The sequence below is a fragment of the Poecilia formosa genome, unplaced genomic scaffold (assembly GCF_000485575.1).
Source record: "Poecilia formosa unplaced genomic scaffold, Poecilia_formosa-5.1.2 Scaffold118, whole genome shotgun sequence".
Classification (NCBI taxonomy): Eukaryota; Metazoa; Chordata; class Actinopteri; order Cyprinodontiformes; family Poeciliidae; genus Poecilia; species Poecilia formosa.
This window is the reverse complement of record NW_006800057.1, coordinates 1,638,135-1,658,434: the sequence shown is the minus strand read 5'-3', so window position 1 is coordinate 1,658,434 and position 20,300 is coordinate 1,638,135. Positions and strand designations below refer to the sequence as shown.

Here is a 20,300-nt window from a genome sequence, read left to right as displayed (position 1 = left end):
ACTTAGCTCGGTGCTAAACCTTTACGTGACCTTTCCCTTGACGGTGACATTTGGACTCCACTGAATAGGTCAAACAGCACTAAAGAGTCGCAGCACAAAATAGAAGAGGGGGGGAGAATAGGAGAAAGGAAAAGGAAATTCCAAGAAGTTAAACTGAGCAGGCATCAGGAAGCGCATATATTGGATTGATCAGAAAACTGCAATCTGTGCATCTCGAATTGAAACTATCAACCTGAAAAGCTCATCAAGGAGAAGGCCTCTCTGAGAAAAATTAAACTCACTGATGGGCAGGATGACATTTAGTCCTTTGTGCAACAGGAAAGATGCAGGGTATGACGACAGGTCTATCCCGCCTGATGGCACAGAAACGGAAAATGAACAACAAATGGACTGAGCCCAGGTTGGGTAGGATGTCATCTTAAAAGCGGTTGAAATAATGCACAAGACTAAAAAAAGGAGGGAGAATTAGAAAACAAAACAGGAAGCAAACAAGATTTTGAAGGCAATGGATCACAAAATAATTACCTCAATTTGAAGAGAAATGTAGGCAGGGGTAAAACCAGATACCAGAGAAATGAGACATGTCTTTTTTTATATCTCAAAAGGCAAACTCAATATTTATGTAATCACAAAATCTTTCGATATCAAAAGATGTCAATCTTTGTCAATATCCAGAGCTGAGAAGATGTTTGTTCTGTTTTGCTGTTTTGACACTTAAAATGCCTTGCAGATCAAACAAACTCTATTCTAAATGCAGTTCTCAAATGATAGTTTTATTAATTAGGAAGAAAAAAGCTATTCAGACTAACCTGATCCAATGTAAACCAGGCTCCAGACCTGAAAGCCTGAGCCTGATTAAAGGTGGACTTGCAGAATCAAGAATCACTTGAATTCTAGAATTGTGCTGCAGAGCAGAAACATCTCTTCAACCAATCCTAATGGACAAGAGTTGTATCCCTTACTTCAGCGTTTCTCTCCCCGAGTTTCAAACCAAACAGCCAGACAGAGATTTAAAGAGGAGCGGCAAAAGAAAATGAGATAGATTAGCAGAGCTTGCCAACAATCAATGTCTTCCAGAATGTGTTACTGTGGAGTATCATCTCTGTTGCCTTGATCTTGAGCTGTTGGCATGTCATGACACTCATGGGACTGTCTTCCACCAACAGCGTCTTTGGTAAGAGGCTTCTTTGGATTTTTGCAAGACCGACCGCTACCGGATTTCCTTCCTGCTCACAGCATCACAATTCACAAGGACTCTTTGAAGAATTTTGGAATGATATGAATTACAACATTTAATTTCACTTTGGGATGAATAAAGTAAAGAAATTCAAGCACAGATGAGAAACAGTCACTGGCATCCATCAGCTCGGAAAGGATGGCTTTTGGACTCTAGCGAACTACGGAGAGAACTGTCAGAATGGCTGATGTGACTTTAAGCTCAAGAGTGTTTTTATTTTATTTTTTAAAGAGTTTTCTGTCATACACATACACTGAGGTGGATTTTGCTCCAACTCCAACAGGAACTCTAAGAAAACATCTACACTCACAGTCCCACCTTAAAGATTTCTCAATGTAATGGAAGAACGTTAATGGCTCCCCCGGAAGGAAGGGAGGAAGAAAGGAAGGAAGCTGCCAAATTGCTAATTTTAGGCACTCTGCGTCTCAGATGAAACGCTGGAAAAGGCAGAGGGGAGGCATGGGGAGGCGGGAAACTTATCCGTCTCTCACTTTCTCGACTCTGAGCATCATGTCTTTCTAACCATCATTACACCCTTCATCCGGAATGAGGGAGTCTCACAGCTCTTTGATTGTCTGCACAGTTTCTCTCTCTCTTCCTGTTCCCAGCCCTCTCTCCTTCCAGCTTTCTCTCTCTCGGTTTTTCCCCCTCAGCTCTTTCATTCTCACCTCCCTCCACGTCTGAAGGTACCTGGGTAAATAAACAGTGTTGTGTGGGATGCTAATTAGAGCAGGTTCAGGGACGTGACGAGCCCTGAGACGGATAAACAGCAAAGTTGGGGAGGAGAAGAGATGAGATAAGAGGGGGTGCAGGTGAGGGGAACGTTGCCCCAAGAGGGCAAGGCAACACAGACGCACACAAAGCAACAGAGCGGTGAAGGACAGGCAAGAGTGGTCCTGGTCTCACCCCAAACTTCAGAACACAGGTAGCACCGTACTGAGCGGTGTGAAAACGTTCTTAATGACGCCGGCTCTGTCAAGATCAAACGATTATGCAGATGAATCCAACAGTTCTTCTCTTGTTAAGGTGAAGCATGGGCATCTAAAAGCAGGTCAATGCAAACCAGCTTGTTCCCAATGAACAGGAAATGACCTCTTCCTGTCGAATTAGGTGCTGGATAAACAGATGAGACAGAGGAAAGATGGGAACAAACACGCCTGCTCACACTTGCTGGTAACTTTGACAACACTGTGCAAGATAAATATTTAAAGACAGCTTAAGGAGCAAATGTGTTTGCTTAGTTCTCTAAATGGGTCTTGAAATGGGGGATGTGTTACAAGACACACAAAAAATGTGGTTTTTATTTTTAAAATCCTTTTGGTATTTTGTCGGATGTGAATGGAAACGTTCAATCTTTTCTACCATGAGTGTTGCCTATGAAGCCTACTGCCAAATGAGTGGACGTATAACAAAACTTTCAGCTAACAGGACTAAGAACATTGAGTTCATCAAAAGAAGACAAGGGTTTAAAAGTATTTCAGGGTGTATTCACACTAGCCCTGTTTAGTCTGCTTTAATGGAACTCTAGTTTTAGAAAGTTTGTTTGGGGAGGTGTGAATGCATAGTCGAACTCTGATGCAGACCAAAAAAAGCAGGCTCTGGTTGGCCTACAAACCTAAGTCTTAGTTCGGTTTAAGTGAACTCTGGTGCAGTTTGAATGTATATGTGAATGTGAGTGGACCAGAAACCACTCCAAAAGTAGGAAGCGGACCAAAACGCAGGGGATTCTGGGTAAATGCTACCAAAAACACACACAAGTGGGAGAAATGCCTTGTGGTTTTTTGCCGAAGATGAAAAATGAAATCCCACAACCACTAAAATTTGACACTACTCCATTTTTTTTTACATTTCATGAAGAAGGTTGTGTGTTTCCTTTGCGTGAGTTCTTGGTGCAGCACCATCACAGTCGAAGAGGACAACAGATTGCTCAAAAGGTTTGGTTCATTTGACACAGTGAATGTGAAAGCGAGATACACCAGCTGAAACTGGAAGAAATGTTGCAATTTTGGTAACTATCATTAACAATGTTGTTAACTTTAAACAAATTAAACAGCCTCAAGTTTTTGGCCAACTTTTCTCATCCTTTGCTAAATTCTATAATCAAGCATCCTGCTTTATCTTCTTTCGTGAGTCACTTAAACAGTAGCGAATAGAATCTGGAACAATAGAAGCCAGCTGTGAATAAGAACGACCACTGAAGCTTTTGTTAAATTAAACAGACATGAACACTGCTTAATATGACAGAAACGGTTAGCTTCCATTTTCAAAAAGAAAAAAAATAAATAACGCTAGCTCCTTAACCAGGAGACAAAGGGAACAGATCAAGCAAACAATCTGAATTGTAACGCAGAGGTCTTCATGATTAAAAGGCATCACAGATTAAGGCCAGATTGGGCATGGCAGGGTTAGGAGAAATTTTACTATTACAAGCACTTGCATAAGCTTTAATCTCATGTTAAGTCTGATGAAAACACTGATAGAGAGACAAGGGAGCAGCAGGTAGGATGGATCAGTCCCATATTCAAGGCTGAGGAGAAAAAGGAAACTGGGATTGCTGGATAGATGAGCTATTTTTATAATGAGGTCAATGTGAGCTGTGGGACTTTATTCTCTTGGGGAACACACAGAAGCTGTGGCGAATGATGGCTCCTGCTGAGAGGGGCTGCCTCTGTCCACAGCAGGAAGATGGCAGAGACAGAATGGGAAGGACTTTTTCAAGATGATTATCTTAATTTCTACTGGGAAAAAAATCTTATGCATAAATTTTGCACAATAGCACCTCTAGCATCATATGGTCATTGACATGTCATGTTTCAGTCTTACAGGAAAACATAGAAGATTCATACAAGGTGTATAAGTAAGATGAACAACTCCAAGTATATTAAGCAAAGCATTTACCAGGTGAAAGACTCTTCCTTCCTCAGCTGCTGCTGCCCCTCCCCTCCTCTCTCTGGGTGGTGCCCCGGTAGTGGTCCTGTCCCCCACGCACCACACTCCCCCTGGTAACACACAAAACAACATTAGCAACAGTTATTAAAAAAATAACAATAATAATAATAAAAAATACCACCAGAGCGAAGCCCTGAAACTCTGGAGTAAAATAGTTTTAAACTAAAAACAAAATTTTCACCCGAGTTTGTCACATAGCACAGTGGGCAAAAACACAGTTGTGAAGTACAGTAGATATACTTCCAATGTATATCTCATTTAGCTAAAACAGGCTACAGTGAAAGCCTAGCTAACAATCACTGTTCGCTTTCGTTTTTAAATCAAACTGTTACGTAGAGCTAAAGAAACTAGCTGAGGTTAATTATTTGAAGGGAGAGTATAAGTTCTGGGCCTTTTTCCTTGGAAGGCCGCATTAAAAGGCTGATTATGTCAAAGTGATGCAACAAAGGCAGTCTATTTATCTTTAGTTTCTCTGTGAAATTGCCCCATTTTTTGTTTTTGCTCAACAGTTTCTTTTTCAAAGGCTTGTATTTGATTATTTTTTTATGGACACAAGAATTAGAGGTAACTGATTAGTTACATTTATAGACCTTATTGGAGTTAGAGGGCTAAATGCATTTTTGAAAATATGATTTCAACCTATGCTTGTGACTTTTTTGTTGTATTTTGATGGGCTAAACTCCAGTTATTTTATCCGTGCAGCATGTATGCATCATGTCACTTTATTTATGAACGTGGACTTTTCTTTTCAAATTGTAAAAGAGATCTTAAAGACAGCACTCTCTGTGAACATGATGAACAAATCCCAAAATCAGCATACTGAAAGGAACAATTTTCCAATTGTAATTTGTGTTATTTAGATGGAATGGTGACCATCTGAAGGGTTTGAACTTCAGATCCAACCCTTCCACTGATCCAACCACATAACGAGTCACATTATTCTGTTGTTGTTTCTTTTGGCTACATTGCTTATAGTAGTAAATTTATTTAGCCATGTGTGATTTTTCATCAATAAATGTTACTTTATGTACATGAACAGAATAATTGACAGTGTTGTATTTATGTAGTCACAGAAAACAAAAGTGTGCAGGGTTTTCATTTGTTTTTTTATGTCTCTTCCATACTAGGGTCTAAAATTAATCTAACCTCAAGTAAACAAAACCACAAACCACAGACTCCTTCATGTAATAACTTATTCAACATATATTTAAACAGGTAAAACCCTTGAATTTTAAAGATGTTCTTCCATTTTTTACAACTGAAGTCCTGACTGCTTAAGAGCCTCATACAGTAGGATAAAAAAAGATTTTAGCCACTATTGTATAGGCATTAAGCTACCCCATACATTTCAGGAAGTATTTTCAGATTGGGGAGAGGCTCTAAACAGGGATGCACCAATCCACCTTTTCACTTCCTACACCGATATCTGAGGTTTAGTATCGACCGATACAGATCTGATGCAAAAAATCAGTGCTGGATTAACTTATAATGTTTCTTTTTTTTAAAAACAGACAAAAATGTAATGAATTACAAATTAACTTGACAACGCTGCACCAGTACAGCACACTTAAATACACCAATAGCTTCACAAGTTACAAACATATAAAAACAACAACTTTAACCAGTTCAGTCAGTGCAGTTAGGAGTAGAACAGAAAATGGAAAATAAATGATAAAGAAACTGAAACTGACAAAAACAACAGTTTGACTACCTCGGTAAAACATTGTAAAATAAACTGCAATAAACCTTTCAAATCACCGATAGCCGATCTAGAATTTCTTTCAGGTATAAATATCGGTTGCATTTCTAGCTCTAATCTGACCTGGACTCTTTGAAGGCATGGTGTATTGACCCTGAGAATACAGCAGACAGCAGCTCTGTGGTTTCACACACTAGCTCAGCTGTACGTGGCCCGTTTTGAGAATGCAAACACTCAGAGATGCACAGAACAAACTCTCCGTTGCAGCCCCTTACTCGCTCTAAATGCCTGTCGCCTTGGCCCTCCATTAAGCTGAGTGAGAGCTCGTTTAGCCAACAGCGTCTCTGCAGTTGGGGACGCATGCTGCCCACTCAGTCACATTCAGCCGTATTAAATAAATAAGGAGCGCTCTTCTGTGTAAATTATTCATTTAACACGCCTTATCCTCTTCCAACAACCTTGTTAGAGCAACTCAGGAGTGGAGGAGGAAGAGGGGGGAGCGGAGACGAAGAGGCAGACACCGCGGCTCATGCGCGACTCAGCAGAACCTGTGGTGCATCCCTAAGCCCTGTTGGCGTTCAGTTGTGTGCGTGTTTGTGCATGTGTGTGTGTGTGTGTGAGCGTGTGTGGGGAGGGGGCTAATTCGCCCTGACACCTCCTTTGTTTCTGGCAGAAAAGAGCTGCGTACACACAACTGTATATTTGTTCACATGCACACACACTCAAATACACACAAAAATTGTACAAACCTAAAGAGAAAGAGCACAGGAAAGGAATTTTTAGTGCATATTCATAGAACAATCATTCTAGTTGTCTGGATGAATTATTGAGAAATAGAAGCTCAGGCCATGTGATGCACGACTGTGACGGGGTGTCTTTTTTTTCAGATCCACAAATTCAAATGAGAAAACACAGCAAGTCATCCGCTTTAAACATGCTGATAATAACGAGACATGATGGGAACAAATGGGGAAAAAACGCTCAACTCCTGCTTAACTTAACAAATATTAGCCTCCTAGTTAAATGCAGAACACGGCACAGCAGTTTATGCCAGATCCGTTTCATGGCATAGCTAAAAAGAAGAAAGATGCATTTTTACACATACTTAAGGAGTACAAAAAGTCTTATTCCAGCATAATTATCATAGTGCGCATTCACACATCCCACCTAAACTGCCCTCAAAGAAAGCTTAACTTATAATACCCCATGACACTGAAGATGAAAAAAAAAAATAGACTTCAAAGTAGAATAAGAATAAGCCTGCTTGTATATGCCAGCATTAAAAATAAACATAATTTTTCATACTTTAACTTTGAGGCCATACAGTTTTGCCGTGAACCCCAAACTAATCCTAACTGTTGATTTCAGAACAGAGAAGACTCCAGAAAGAGGGTGAGGGACCAGTGGTGAGCAGGTTGTTATGTCAACCCTGACAGGATTCATTACCAGTTTCTACTGCCTCAATTGGAGTTAACAGGCTTTGGCCCAAGCAGAGGCCAGCCAGGCCCTGAGTGGTACAAAAGGATGTGTATGTGTTTGAGGGCACGCATGTGCTAAAGGTTAGTCAGCAGACACTTTCTACAAAAAAAAGAAAAAGAAAAATCAAACACAACAGATACTGTAGGTTACAGGGGTGCTGGTACTCAACAGACAATGAGATTTGCTGCTTATTTTGGTTGGTGACTGTAATAATATATCTGATAGCTAATCAGTAGCTGTTATTCAATTATAAATATGTGTAAATCTTTGTCAATATGCCACTAATGTCAAAAAAACACAATCTCGCAATTGCTGTGTTTCCATTAAATAAGAAATGCAATTAAAATTACATGTGAATAAGTTTGTTCACGCGATAAGTTAATAAAAAACACATCACACCATCATTCTCCTTCCACTTCCTGATGTCTTCATTGTCTTTACCACCAGTTGTCACATCCGATGACTCGTGATGAAAAAGTGTTTCCATTGCAGTTTTGCGAACCATGCTAATTTTAACACGCCGCCAAACATTTTATCGAAGAACATGAGGTTTTTTTTTTCTTCAATATTGCTGTATCTCCATTTTCGTAATTCAAATTTGCGCAATTTTAGGGTTAATGGAAATGCAGTGATGTTATGAAATATATATACAGATGCAGTGATCTCTGCAGATGTTGTCACACCAACAGACTAGGTTTGATTGGGAACCAAAATTGCAACATTTACTATATAGCTGGTGTGTTTCACTTTCACATTGTACTTTGTCAAATGAAGTAAATTCTTTGAGCAACCTGTTCCCCTCCTCGTCCGTGGGGGCGCTGCACCAAAAACCACCAGTTTCTACTGGAGGAAACCAGGAAGAAGACATGAGTGCAACTTCCTTATTTGAAAAATACGACCAAAAATGGAGTAGTGTCACACACGTATGTTTTGGTTGTATTTACCCAGAATGGCCTGTGCTGTAGTCCGTTTGGCATTCACATTTGAATTTGAACTGCACTGAGTTCACTTCAACCAAATGGTGACCGGGGTTTTTAGGCGGACCAGAGTTTGCTTGTTCGATTCATTCTATGGAGAATGTAGATCTCTAAACTTTGAGCTCTCCAATAGGTTACCAACATTTCCAAATGCACCATAACTGCAAACAGTTATGGTGCATCACAACCTGCTCAAAAAGATAAAACAAGGGGAACTTTGCTGGAATACATTCACCCTTCCTATTATCTGCTGAAGAAGTCAGCTCCATGTTAGTTTGCTGCCTTGGGTCAAAACAACAAATAGCCATCTTGTGGCAGACGGCTCCTTCATGAATAAAAGGTAAAACAACTAAAACTACAAAAAGATGAAATGGTGCAAAAAGCACAAGAAGTAAGGTTGTTGCACGGAGCTACTGGTTGTGTGACGCCAGTATCTCCGTCCTAACCGTGTTGAACTTTCAGTTGTATCCTATAAACATACAACTGAAAGGTGCCGAGAAAAGATGTGGTTTGGGTCAGTTGCATGAGCCACTTTTGCAACTAAAATTGACAAAATACCATTACAACTCATGCCGTACCACTCTGGGGAAACGAGGCATTTGTGTGGTCCGCGTCTTGTCCCACGTCTTGTCCCACCAACATGCATCATGCTACTGTGACATCTGTAGACCCCACACATTAGAGAATTGCACCATACGACCATCTGGGTTTATGTATACCAGAATTGTTAACCCCCCGCCACTCCCCCATTAAAAATCCACCAAGAGCTACTAATGTTGTCTGTTGCACCTATGTAGCATCCTTCCATGTCTGGAGACCTTTGCAAGTGTTCTGACTGACTTTTGGATGCTCTGGTAACTGTCTGTAACACATCCCTCGGCTCATGTTGCCCTTTTGACGTTGGTTCCAGACCTGCCAGTAAATCACATTGTTTACATACCCATCTCTGGTCGACCAATCTGCAAATTTATACCCAAATCTGACTAGAGCTCCTGGGTGTGTGACTTTTCTGTTAGTCAACCTGGACCACATGAAGTTGATTTTGTCAACACTTAGACTTTTGTTTGATGAAGTATTAGTTTTACCTAAAACTATCATACTGAGTGTCTCTGCAGGTTTTGAAGGTGTCCCCTACCCTTCCACTAGTCCTCCCCTTTGCAGTTAGTCACAACCTAGAGATGTTGGTGATTACACATGATTAAGGCTTTCCACTTCAAACAGACCTGATGTTGACACAAGGTCTGACATGGCGGTATAAAGAACAGTCAGAGGTCTGACGGTCTGGTTATAGATTTGAGTGTTTGTCTTGGTGAAAGAACAAATATCAATGTAGGTTTCAAAGACATTCAAAATGTCATTACATAAATGTTTCCCTGTACAAACTGAGCAAAATTAATTGATGAATGCAGCTCATTATCTGATGTTTGAACTGTATTTAAAAGCTTTGTTAGCATAGCTAAACTCTATAATTAATACAGTCTTTAACTCTTCTTTCCGTACATTTTTGAGTTTTTGAACAAATGTCAACCCATCTTAAGTCCCATTTGGGGTTTACAGACTTCAACCTCACCGTTTTAAGTCAGTTCTGCCATCGGTAGAAGTGCAGGTAGTGCCAAGTCTTTGACATTACCTTATAAACAGGCTGATTTTCCATATTTCTTTTATTTCTTGGCAGCCTGTGAGGGACTAAAGTCTGAGGTGTTCCACAGTTGCAGCACTGCAGCCTAAATTAGCCTAGACCACATGAAAAGCACTCGTCTCTATTCCAGGCCAGGGCAGGAAAATTACAGCCCTGCTCACTCTACTCTAGCATTAAACCTCAATTAGTGCACAAGCACACAAATGATGTCATCACTGAGGGACCCAAAGGCCCTGGAAATTCAGGGTGCTGCTTTTTCTACACAAGAAACTGAAAGTTGAGCACTCTTTGAACTTTTAGGTTCTTTCTCTATGTGGTCGGACCAAGGCAGGAGAAACCTGCAGGCCAGTTTGGCTAAGTTTACCTGGAATTTTAATTCAGACTCTTGATGGGTGTTTTCCCCCCCTAAGAGATGAGAGGTCAGTGAGGAAGGACAAGAAAAACTTTGGTGTCACCTCTGGTGACCTTGCAGGAGACAGAGGAGGGGGGAAGACAAGGAGCAGGAGGGAGACAGACCCAGATGGAGACCTTTTGCTGCCCTAACCTGACCTCTGCCAGCCACCTTTGTCAGAAGGAGGTATAATATAGAGGAAATTTCACTTGTTGAAGTGAAAACTAAACAAGGTTGGAAGTATTGCACAACTCTTTCTAAGCTTTTGCTATTAATAGCACGGTTTTATCATTTATAAAATAGGAAGGTCCCTGTGGGGAGTCATCTCTGAACTAAACAGGTCAACCAAGACAGCTTCCTTTGACAGCACAACAGAATAATGTGATAATTTTAGCAGAGTTAAGTAGAAAGAAATTAGTTAACTTTGACTGAAGTTTGATTTCTGTTCAGTTCCATTAACATTCACCCCTAAAATGCAGTGAGAAAACAACCTGTGTATCTCAGACTGTTCTAGGTTCTTACCCGGTCAACAACCATAAAGCTACACACCTACACTAAAGTGTATACATTCCAACAGAGCAGCGGGACTTCTCCACCATTATGTTAGAAAAACAACCAAAGGTCCAGAAAAACTAAAGATTAGCTAATTTTTTTATGACATGCGTTTACATCATATGAGCAAAGAAAATTACACTTTATGCCAACTACTGCTTCCCTGTGACTACAAGCTGCTCTAACCTTAAAATATCAGAAGGACTCTTCACTTAAGCTTGGACAACATGATTACTTTCCGGTCTAGACCTACAAAATGTCTTCCTTTACAAACACAAGTAAACTAAAGTTAAAGTGAGCTGTATAAAGTCAAGGTCCAAAACTTAATTTTAATCTTTTTATTATTATTATTAATTTTCAGGATTTTAAGTTTTATTGAGTAAACATTTTCAGACATAAACGAAACAGAATCTAAACATGAAGCTACTACGTAAAATATAAACATTTCAATATGAAGAAAATGACTCCAATATAGTGGAATTAATATGACGTTTTTGCTTTAAATAAGTAACGTGTCAGGAGTACAAAGTAGCACACCTTTCATAAATACAGCTAAGAAGAGTACAATTCAAGAGGTTTTTGCCAGAACTGACAACAGGACTGAAAAGCTGAACGTGTAATTTCATTCGTTTTGTTGAGCTGTAGCGGGTTTATTGCTTTGGAGAGCTATTTTAAGAAAACCAAAAGAAATGATTGCAAGATGAAACCAAGATGAAACCTGTGTTCTTATGAAAGGAATTCTTGCTAGATTTGTCTAAGAAAGTTGGACAGGCACAACTTGGATGATTTTGTAGTTGAAGGTACCCCCTTGGCTACAGGGTCACTGTTCAAGTTGTACAAGGAGAGGAATGACTTCAATGCAGCCCTGCATGGGAACGCTCGCAGGCCCCACCTTGTACTTTTTCTTCTCTTTGTAACAGAGACGGCCATTCCCCACACAGAGTGAATAATACATTGCTGCTTCCAGCAACTTCCCACTAGTTGTTCAAGAGAGCAGCCTGAGGAGCATAGGTCCTCCTCAGTCTACCTTTACCTGGAGAGATAGATCGCTCTTGCATCTTCAAAGCGAAGTCAATCATGCCATGGGTTGTTAGTACCACCCAGTGGGTTTACAAAACGGCGCCTCCGCTCAACACAGGTGAAGAGAAAAAAGGGAATGGGGCCCAGATTTCTCAGAAAGTGGAACAGATTTTCTTTTTTTTTTTTCCAAGACCCAAGCTCCAACAAAAACTTTGAGCAGGGGTGGAGGCGGTGACGGGGGTGGTTGAGATCAAAAGCCTGTGAGTTCCTGGCGAGCGGACCCAATCAGCCGAGAGGGCCAAGGAGAGGGGGAAGAGACGAGCACTTCCCTTTTAAATTGATCCCACTGAGACCCTCAAGGTTCCCCTCACAGGACTCGCAGAAAAGCGATAAAGATCTAACCCCACGGATCTGATGAGGTGTCGGGGAGGGGAGACGGAGGAGAAGAAAGATAAATCTGAGGGAAGAGAAGGAGAAAGGAAAGGAATGGTGGAGGGGGGTGGGACAGAAAGGTGGGCTAGTTCTCTGAGGGTACATCCAGGCGGCCGATGTGTGCCAGCAGAGAGTCGGACTCGCACGAGAAGGAACGGGGCGCTCCGCTATCAAAGCTATATTACGCATCCGATGAGCTCCTCATCCAATCAAATGCAAGTGGATCTTTATATCCGAACCAGGTCCTGGCTGCTGAAACACAGGATCATTTCAAACTGGCCAGAGATCTGACTCTGGACGAGGCTGGTGTTCTTATCCACATCAAGCTGGGGGGCCTCAAGGGAACAAATGCTATCAGGGCAACCAGAGACCCCTCATCTTGGCAACGCAGAGTAAACCTGCATGGTTGCCAGAACAAAAAAACAAAAACAAAAAAAAAACAAGGTGGTGTGATAAAAATACATGCATTTCATTTCTCTCCATTATTATCCAGAAGCAGAGATACATGTTAGAGATTACTTCCTGCAGACAGGGGAAACTAAATCCGCACATTAAAAAGAGGATTCAGAAGATTGAGTTGAGTTCCGACTATAAAATGAAGATGAGACGCCTTAAGCCAATGGTGTCACAAAGAAATAGCTGTAATAGTTTGTTAATCACTGAATAAATATCCACTTCTGATATGAAATACTGAAAAAAAAAAAAGAATATCACCAAACTTTATTACGGTATTATTACCTTTTTCCACTAGTACCTACTCAGCCTGACTCAACTTCTCCATTGTAAAGGAGAACACGTAGTACCAGCCCGCATTTAGCACCTACTTCACCGGGGTTCCAAGCATGCCGAGTTGGGCTGAAAAGTTGATGCTATAAGATTGTTGTTCACTGGATGTGTAGGGTGGAGTCACCGGTTAACTCACAGGAGTGACTATGTTGATGGATCCTTTCATTTACCAGTGAACACCAAAACAATGTCGTGAGAAGCTTTAAATGCTGTTAAGCGATTACTGGGTCATCAAGGACCACAAGGGTGTGGTCCACCAGAGTGGTTCTACAAAACACCACAGTTTTACTAACTTCCATGATGTAGGATGGTGAGTGTTTGGAGACTTTAAGCATCTATCTGGTGAGACTTCTTTGAACAGACAAGGCAACCAATGGGATACCATTAAGATAAACTATAAGATTGGATAGGGACTCTGAATTTTTCTAATTATTTGGTTAGTTGGCTCTGTTGAGGTATCCCTAAAACTAGGAATGCAAGTTATCAACTAACTTTTTGCATTTTTACCCAAAACTCTAGCTGTTGTAGAGTGTTTCCAGTCTGGTGTGGGCTGTAGTAGGGACAGATTATATGGGCTTTAAATTTTCTTCACGATTTTTGTGACATTTACTGCCACAACAATTTCTTAAGCAGTGCAATTTTACAGTTAAACAGCGATTGATGCTTACATTTAATCATACCTTTTAAATGTTTAGTATAATTTATTGATGTTGTTATGCAACCAACAGTGGATATAAAGAAGATTTTAGATGTTAGCTTCTACCACAGTGCTAAGACTTTTTCCAGTAGGTGTGCTAATGCATATTAATGTATATTTGGCATTTAAACTATTAAAATTGGCAGTTATAAGCGTTTTTAGAGAGGGTCTCCAGTATTAGATGATTTGAGCGATTTAGCAGCTGTGGTACATAATCCCCTGCAAATACTGGAGGTTCACTGTATACAATTGGCAAGCAATGATTTAATGCATTGCAGATGAAATGTTATACTCACCACAATATTGTATCCAACAGTCCTTTATATATGATACTGTATTGAAGACTGAGATTAACATATTGTGCTCCTCTAACCTTAATGAAAACATGGAATAAATGAAATGAGAATCAATATTTTATTGTAATGTATCAGTAATGTGTGCATGCATGTATTTGATTCCTCAAGCACTTCCAGCACGAGCTGGATAACTCAGAAACAGAAGGAAACCTCTCAGGTATATTAAAAATGGCCATACTTCAACAAAGGCTGATGTGGCTAGATTTAAGATTACTCAGCATATTGATGTTAATATCCAGGCGTTCTCTCCTGGGAGGTAATCATAGCGACATTTTGAGTTACACATAGAGGAGTAAAACACGGAGGTCTTACCTCTACATATTAAAGCATCAACAGCTGGGAAATCAGGGATTGTTTGTTGTTAAAAATTATCAACACCATCCTAAAGCTTGAAGGAGAGTTCAGCCATCTAAAGATGACCTGAGCATTTCACAGTAAAAGAGAGCGTCGAAACTAGGGTACTGCAACTGGTGAGGTAGTCGGAAGACTTCCGAAGTTCACTGCACCACCTTCTGCTTTATGACTTTCTAAGCAGCTATTAACACTTCTACCTTCAGATGTGGTCGCACATAGTTGATCTTGTTCATTCCAGGCATGCTGAGCTTGTTAGCAAGCGCTACAATATGAGGCAGGTGGGAGGCGAAATCAGGCCAACCTGCTGCGATGAAAAACAGCCGACATTCACTGAAACTTGCACATTGGAAAATAATAAAAGTAGCCGAATCACCAGATTTGTCCAGCAGCTTCCTGATCTGAGTGACTGATCACAAGCGAATTTGATGATCAACACTGCATTTCCGAGCCGCATCACTGCAGTACGCTACACCTAACCAGATCCTCTGTGATGGATCGCCTGAGCTGAGCATGAATCACTTAGAGCCTCATAAATAAGCAAATCTCTACTAATATTATTAAACTAGCCCCAAGGCTTGACGCTAACCCCCTCATCCATGCGCGCCACTTTCCCTCCCTTTGACAAATGCCTTGAAATTGAGCAACAATCCAGCGTCAGAATTTTCGACAGTTTTTATAGCCACCTCTCCAGACAGATCCATTTATTTAATTAGCAGAATAAGAACTGGCAGGAGAAGCGAAACCGGAGTTACGTTGCCACAGGTAACCTTTCTGGAGGGACGCAGCGTAGCGAATTGATTGCTGAGAGAGCAGACTCATCATGAGGGCTAATTTTGAGAAGCAGAACAAAGTGTTGCGCAGGCAAAAAGAAAAAAAAGCAACCTCTATTTATAACAGAAAGAAACAGGAGAAAGGGATTAGGCTGTCAGTGGAATGAAGAGCAGAGAGAAAGAATCAATTTCAGGGTTTAAAAAGCTGACAAACACAGTTCACTTTTTCTTTCTCCTCTTTCCTCTCTGGCTCAGAGTTCACCTTGCGACGAAGCAACCCGCTACTTTTAAGATACAAATGGGAGATTTTCACTGAACTCCCTTGACTCAGCTACTTTATAATCTGCTTAACCCCACACATGGCAGGTTGAATCACTTGTTGATATTTCTCTCAGGTTCAGAGAATAACCTGAACGTTCGTCCTAATGTCTAACACATAACTTATGTCAAACCCAATGTGTTGGATTTGTTTTTACAGCTTAAGTGGCTTCAAGAGTTAAACTGTGAAGGAGAAACAGATAATCCCAGCTAGCTTGAATTTACAACCACAATGAGCGTCTTTGGCAGGAGACAGTTTGCCTCCAAATGTGATGGAGCTCAATGGAGAATGTGGTCATGAGCTTGAATTTGAGCTGAAATGCTGCCGAAAACATCACCAATAGTTTGGAGAATGAAGCTAGCTTTACTCAGATTTTGAAGCACATTTTTTCCTCTAGGTGATATTGTTCCCCTATTATTTCCAAGTTCAAAGCAACTGGTGGAATCCAGGCTGTAAATGTGCCACCCATCAGTGTTAACCTATCATAATGTGACATCATCACTGCTGGTGGATCATGAGCATCTCTCCCAGAGAGCCTTTGGCGAACCAACTGAGGAAGGAAGCTTGTAAAGTGGGCACAAACCAACCTGTTCACCCCTCAACCCTCTCACATCTTAGGACAGGAACCACAGTGGAAGTGGTGCAAGTTGAATCAAACAGGAATGGATCCAGTGGGTGGTTGGACGGACTCATGAGGGTGGAGGCGCTGGTGCTTTCCGTATGCCGAGGAGCTAAGCTGGCTGTGGGAGGGATTTATTAGTCATAAGAGAGGCTTTTGCCTTGCAATGTCACTCACAGAAAATGTTGCCAAGACGTTTTACATTAGCAGTACAAAATATTCCATTAATACAACGAGGCAGACAGAAATGCTGGACGATTCAGTCCAATCCGCTTAGAGGATATCTGGGAATATATGAGGAGGAAGCGTAATGTGCTAATTTGTCTTGTCTGCGGCGCGCTCTGACAGCCCCATTGATGCCGACGGCCCCGTAACACGAGGTTAGTGGGCGTTTGGCCTCCCCTCCAGTCGTTTGTGAGCTGCAGAGCCTGGAAATGATTAGGCCTGGGAGGGCAATTAGCATGATCATCGCCGGGCTAAATATAGTCCGCGTGGGTCCCGGCTCTGCTCCGGGGTCACATCCACAATCCAGCCTTCCACACAGATATGCCCTGCCTGCTTTACGAGCGACGTGGACCCTGCGCTGACTCAGCCCGGAGAACATAACTCAGCTGTCGATCAGATGTCAGAGAGGTGGGGATGTACGTGACCGGGTAGGAGACGCGTTCGCCAGGAAGATGGAGATGCTATGCTTTTTCACAACCCAACCTTCAGCTCGAATCACAAGAAAACACAATCCTAAGTGAACCATGGTTGGGAAAATATGCTTTCCCACAGTCTTACAACAACTAAATGGAATGCAACGCAGGAATACTTTCCCATCGCACGGCTCCATGCTCCTCCGGTACCCTTTTCTTCCAACACCCCCCCCCGTGAGTAAAGAGGGGGAAAAAAATGAAGATTTTATCCTTAAAAACGGCGATTCGCCCACTCTTTCACCTGGGACGGGTGTTGGATGAAGGAGGCGAGCTGAAAGGTTATAGGAGCCTGGGAATGTTTAACATCAAGAAAGCAATCAGAATGTTGCTGGGGCTCTGGGAATTACACAGGAAACATGGAGAGTAACCCCTTCCAGAATGAGAGAGGAACAAAGAGGAAGTGATTTGGCCAATGTGATGACGCTGTACTGTAACCTAAAAGGCCGCATTTAAGACGGGATTTTTACACTGCCAATTTCAGATGATCACAAAAGAAAAACTTCTCTTCAAGAAGACGTCAAAGTCTATAAAAAGCCAAAAATTCAAGGGTGATAGTGGGAAAAGGTCAGTGAACACTAACCTGACCCGGACCTTTTTGCTGACTTGATGCGTCTTTTTACACTAAATATTTCAAAACAAAAAGAAAATTACATCATCGTTCACAGCTTCTTCTGTTTTCTGATCTGCTCAATAGATACTCTACCTGAGGAATCCAGCTCAATGGGAGAAATCCCAGACAGAGAACTTTGAAGGAAGATGGTAAGTGAGCAGGATTATGTAGGAAGGCAATGGCCAGGCTAAAGGTATGCCAATCGAAACATGCCCATTTGTTGACATTGGCATCCTTGGACAAAGCACAGCTGGCATCAGACAAAACTTTATCAAAAGTTGAGCTTATCATTGGAAAGTGCAGAATAAATTACTCTTCTGTAAAAGGTCTGTCCCTCCAATGCCTCACCAAGACTCCAGTGTCTATGATTGCTGATGATGAGCACTAGTGCAGTGTTGGATTATCTGTATATCTCATGTTTACATTAGTGCCATGAGTTTTAATGACTTATCGCATGAACAAATGTATACGCGTGTGATTTTTATTGCATTTCTTATTTAATGGAAACACTGCAATTGGAAAATTGTTTGTCTTTGACTTTAGCAGAATACAAAGTGCTTTTGTGCTTATTTGTAATGGAAACACAGCTTTTAATGCTGCCCTGCTCTTTATCACAGATATCCTGTGTGAACTCTCAGCACACATCACTAAAAGTAAAGGATGTGAGTGCTTTAATTTGCCTCTCTCATGAATAGGGATTGGGGGGGGGAATTTTACTTTGCCTATTTGAAAGCACAGCCAACTCTGTGTCCTCCTCTAAGCAAAGATTTGAATCTTAATTGCTTCCTTAATTAGTTGAAGATGTCCTGCCCTAGCAGAAATCCCTGTGTTCTGCTGAGGGGGCTCCACACAAACGCTTACATCCTTTACCTCGATTTCTAAAAGCGCCAGTTCCTTACCTGTGGCGCAGATTTTAAAGTCTGTCTTTGCCGACTTGAAAAGACTTTTGAAGGTAGGATCTTTTCTCTCTCTCCCTCTTCACCTTCCCACATCAAATGTCAGCAAATCCCAAAGAACTCCGGCCTCCTAATTCTCCTGACTGGGTAAAACAAAAGCAGATCTCTTCCTACACCTTCTATCCTCCCCCCTTCCACTACGGAGTTTATATCACATGGACACATTCTACAGATTTATGTTTATCGTTTTCCAATGAAAGAAGGACAGCCGGTGCAACATCCTGTACGCTCCACTCACCATGTAATAAATATGGCTCCCTCGCTTCGGGTGCCTCAACTTGGAGGGATCGATGGGGGCATTTAGCTAATCACAGAGGAAAGCCACAGAAGGAATGAGACGGGATTTTCATAAGCAGTAGGCGTTGAGCGAGCCTGCCGGACAATGATGCTTTCTTTTTGCTCGCGAGGCCTTGTCCAACGCCCCAACGCAAGTTACACCGCCCATCAAAGTGGATTGAGCTTTTGCGCTCACTCCGTCGTGATTACACGCCACCTACGGCGGTTGGTATCTTCAACAGGCAGCGTAAATCTTGAGGAATAGTAGGCGTTTTGGCAAGCATGCTGGCTCAAGAACAGCAGGCTGAGAAAAAAAAGAAAAAGGAAAGGAAAGAGAAGGAAAGGTACGGTCCAGATGAAGCAGCTGCTTGCCATTACTCTACACCAACCCACCCCCCCAGAGCGAGCAGGAAATAGGCAATCATTTAGTACTGACAGGTACATGCTGAACTATTGCAATCTGTGCACTAAAACCAACCAAATAATGGATTACAATTGTGTAGTATCAGTCTTAGATCTCTCAAGAAGCTGTGCCAAGGTTTCAGAGTGAGAATGTTTTTCTTTATCTCTGTAAATATGTAGATATAGCCACGGATTGATAACATTAAGTGCACATAAAGAAACGACTTCCTCAAAAGATGCAAGATACTTTTCAGGTCATGAGAAGCAATGAAGCAATGACCTGCAAGAGACAGCCCTCTGCCGTCCTCAAGAGACGGCAGAGGGCTTAGGGGGTTAAACTCGGTCTGCGGTGTGCAGACTGTATCATGCAGCGCCAGGTCTTTCAGAAAGATTCCTTCTCTTTCAGTTCACCCTTTCATTCCATGTTCTTTAGAACTCGGGGTCAATAGAAAGGTTCTGACGTGGAATGGGGGACTCAAGTCAACTAAACATAATTAGGTGACTGATTCACCCTGATAAGTAGTCAAAACTATGACCTGAAAATGGCTTTGGTGTGCAAAAAAGGGCAGTGGATGGACAGATGGATGCTTGAATGTATTCTACAACAGAGATGGCAACTTGAGTTTAGACCGCCTACTGTCACAGAATAATCTCAATTTTAATCTCATTTAACCAAAAGTGAAAAGAAGCCGGAATGTGAGGGACAGATTGCAGCAGCAATCCATGTTTTACTGTAAAAGAGAAAAAGTAAGTCCTAGAAAGTATTAAAAGAAAATTTTCAAATCTCCATGTGGTGAAATAGGTCTAAACAAAACGTACAGGTTTGGAGTCCTAACTTATGGCTGTACTATAAAACAGGAAGTAGAGGTTGCAAACTAGCATGGCCCGCACATCTAGGAAAAATGAAGAGAGGCTTTCGGAAATCGGCCAAGTTTTAATTGTTCTGTCATGTCAGCTAGCGTTGGCAAAGTTACATCTATCCAAGAAGACGCAGCAGAAACAGCTGATCAGTCATATGAGGTAAATAATGCTACATTACAACTTATTCGGCAAAGGTGCTTGCATCTCTCCTGTAGCACATT

The 20,300-nt window shown here is 41.5% G+C and overlaps 1 protein-coding gene and 1 long non-coding RNA gene across 3 annotated transcripts in view; one reads left to right on the top strand and one right to left on the bottom strand.

Annotated features, from left to right (window-relative positions):
• The window catches only part of LOC103143951 (uncharacterized), a 52,933-nt gene that overhangs the window by 19,272 nt on the left and 13,361 nt on the right, over positions 1 to 20,300 (top strand). The window lies entirely within an intron of this gene.
• znf438 (zinc finger protein 438) overlaps positions 1 to 20,300 on the bottom strand; it is a 43,480-nt gene that overhangs the window by 12,015 nt on the left and 11,165 nt on the right. Inside the window, exons 2-3 of one of the 2 annotated variants that reach the window (XM_016675629.1) lie at positions 4,136 to 4,236; positions 282 to 353 (exon numbers count right to left, since the gene is read on the bottom strand). In XM_016675629.1, coding sequence (XP_016531115.1) covers positions 282 to 299 — 18 coding nt within the window. In that variant the 5' untranslated portion in view covers positions 300 to 353; positions 4,136 to 4,236. The remainder of the gene's footprint in view (positions 1 to 281; positions 354 to 4,135; positions 4,237 to 20,300) is intronic. The other variant, XM_007560679.2, reaches the window with a different exon arrangement.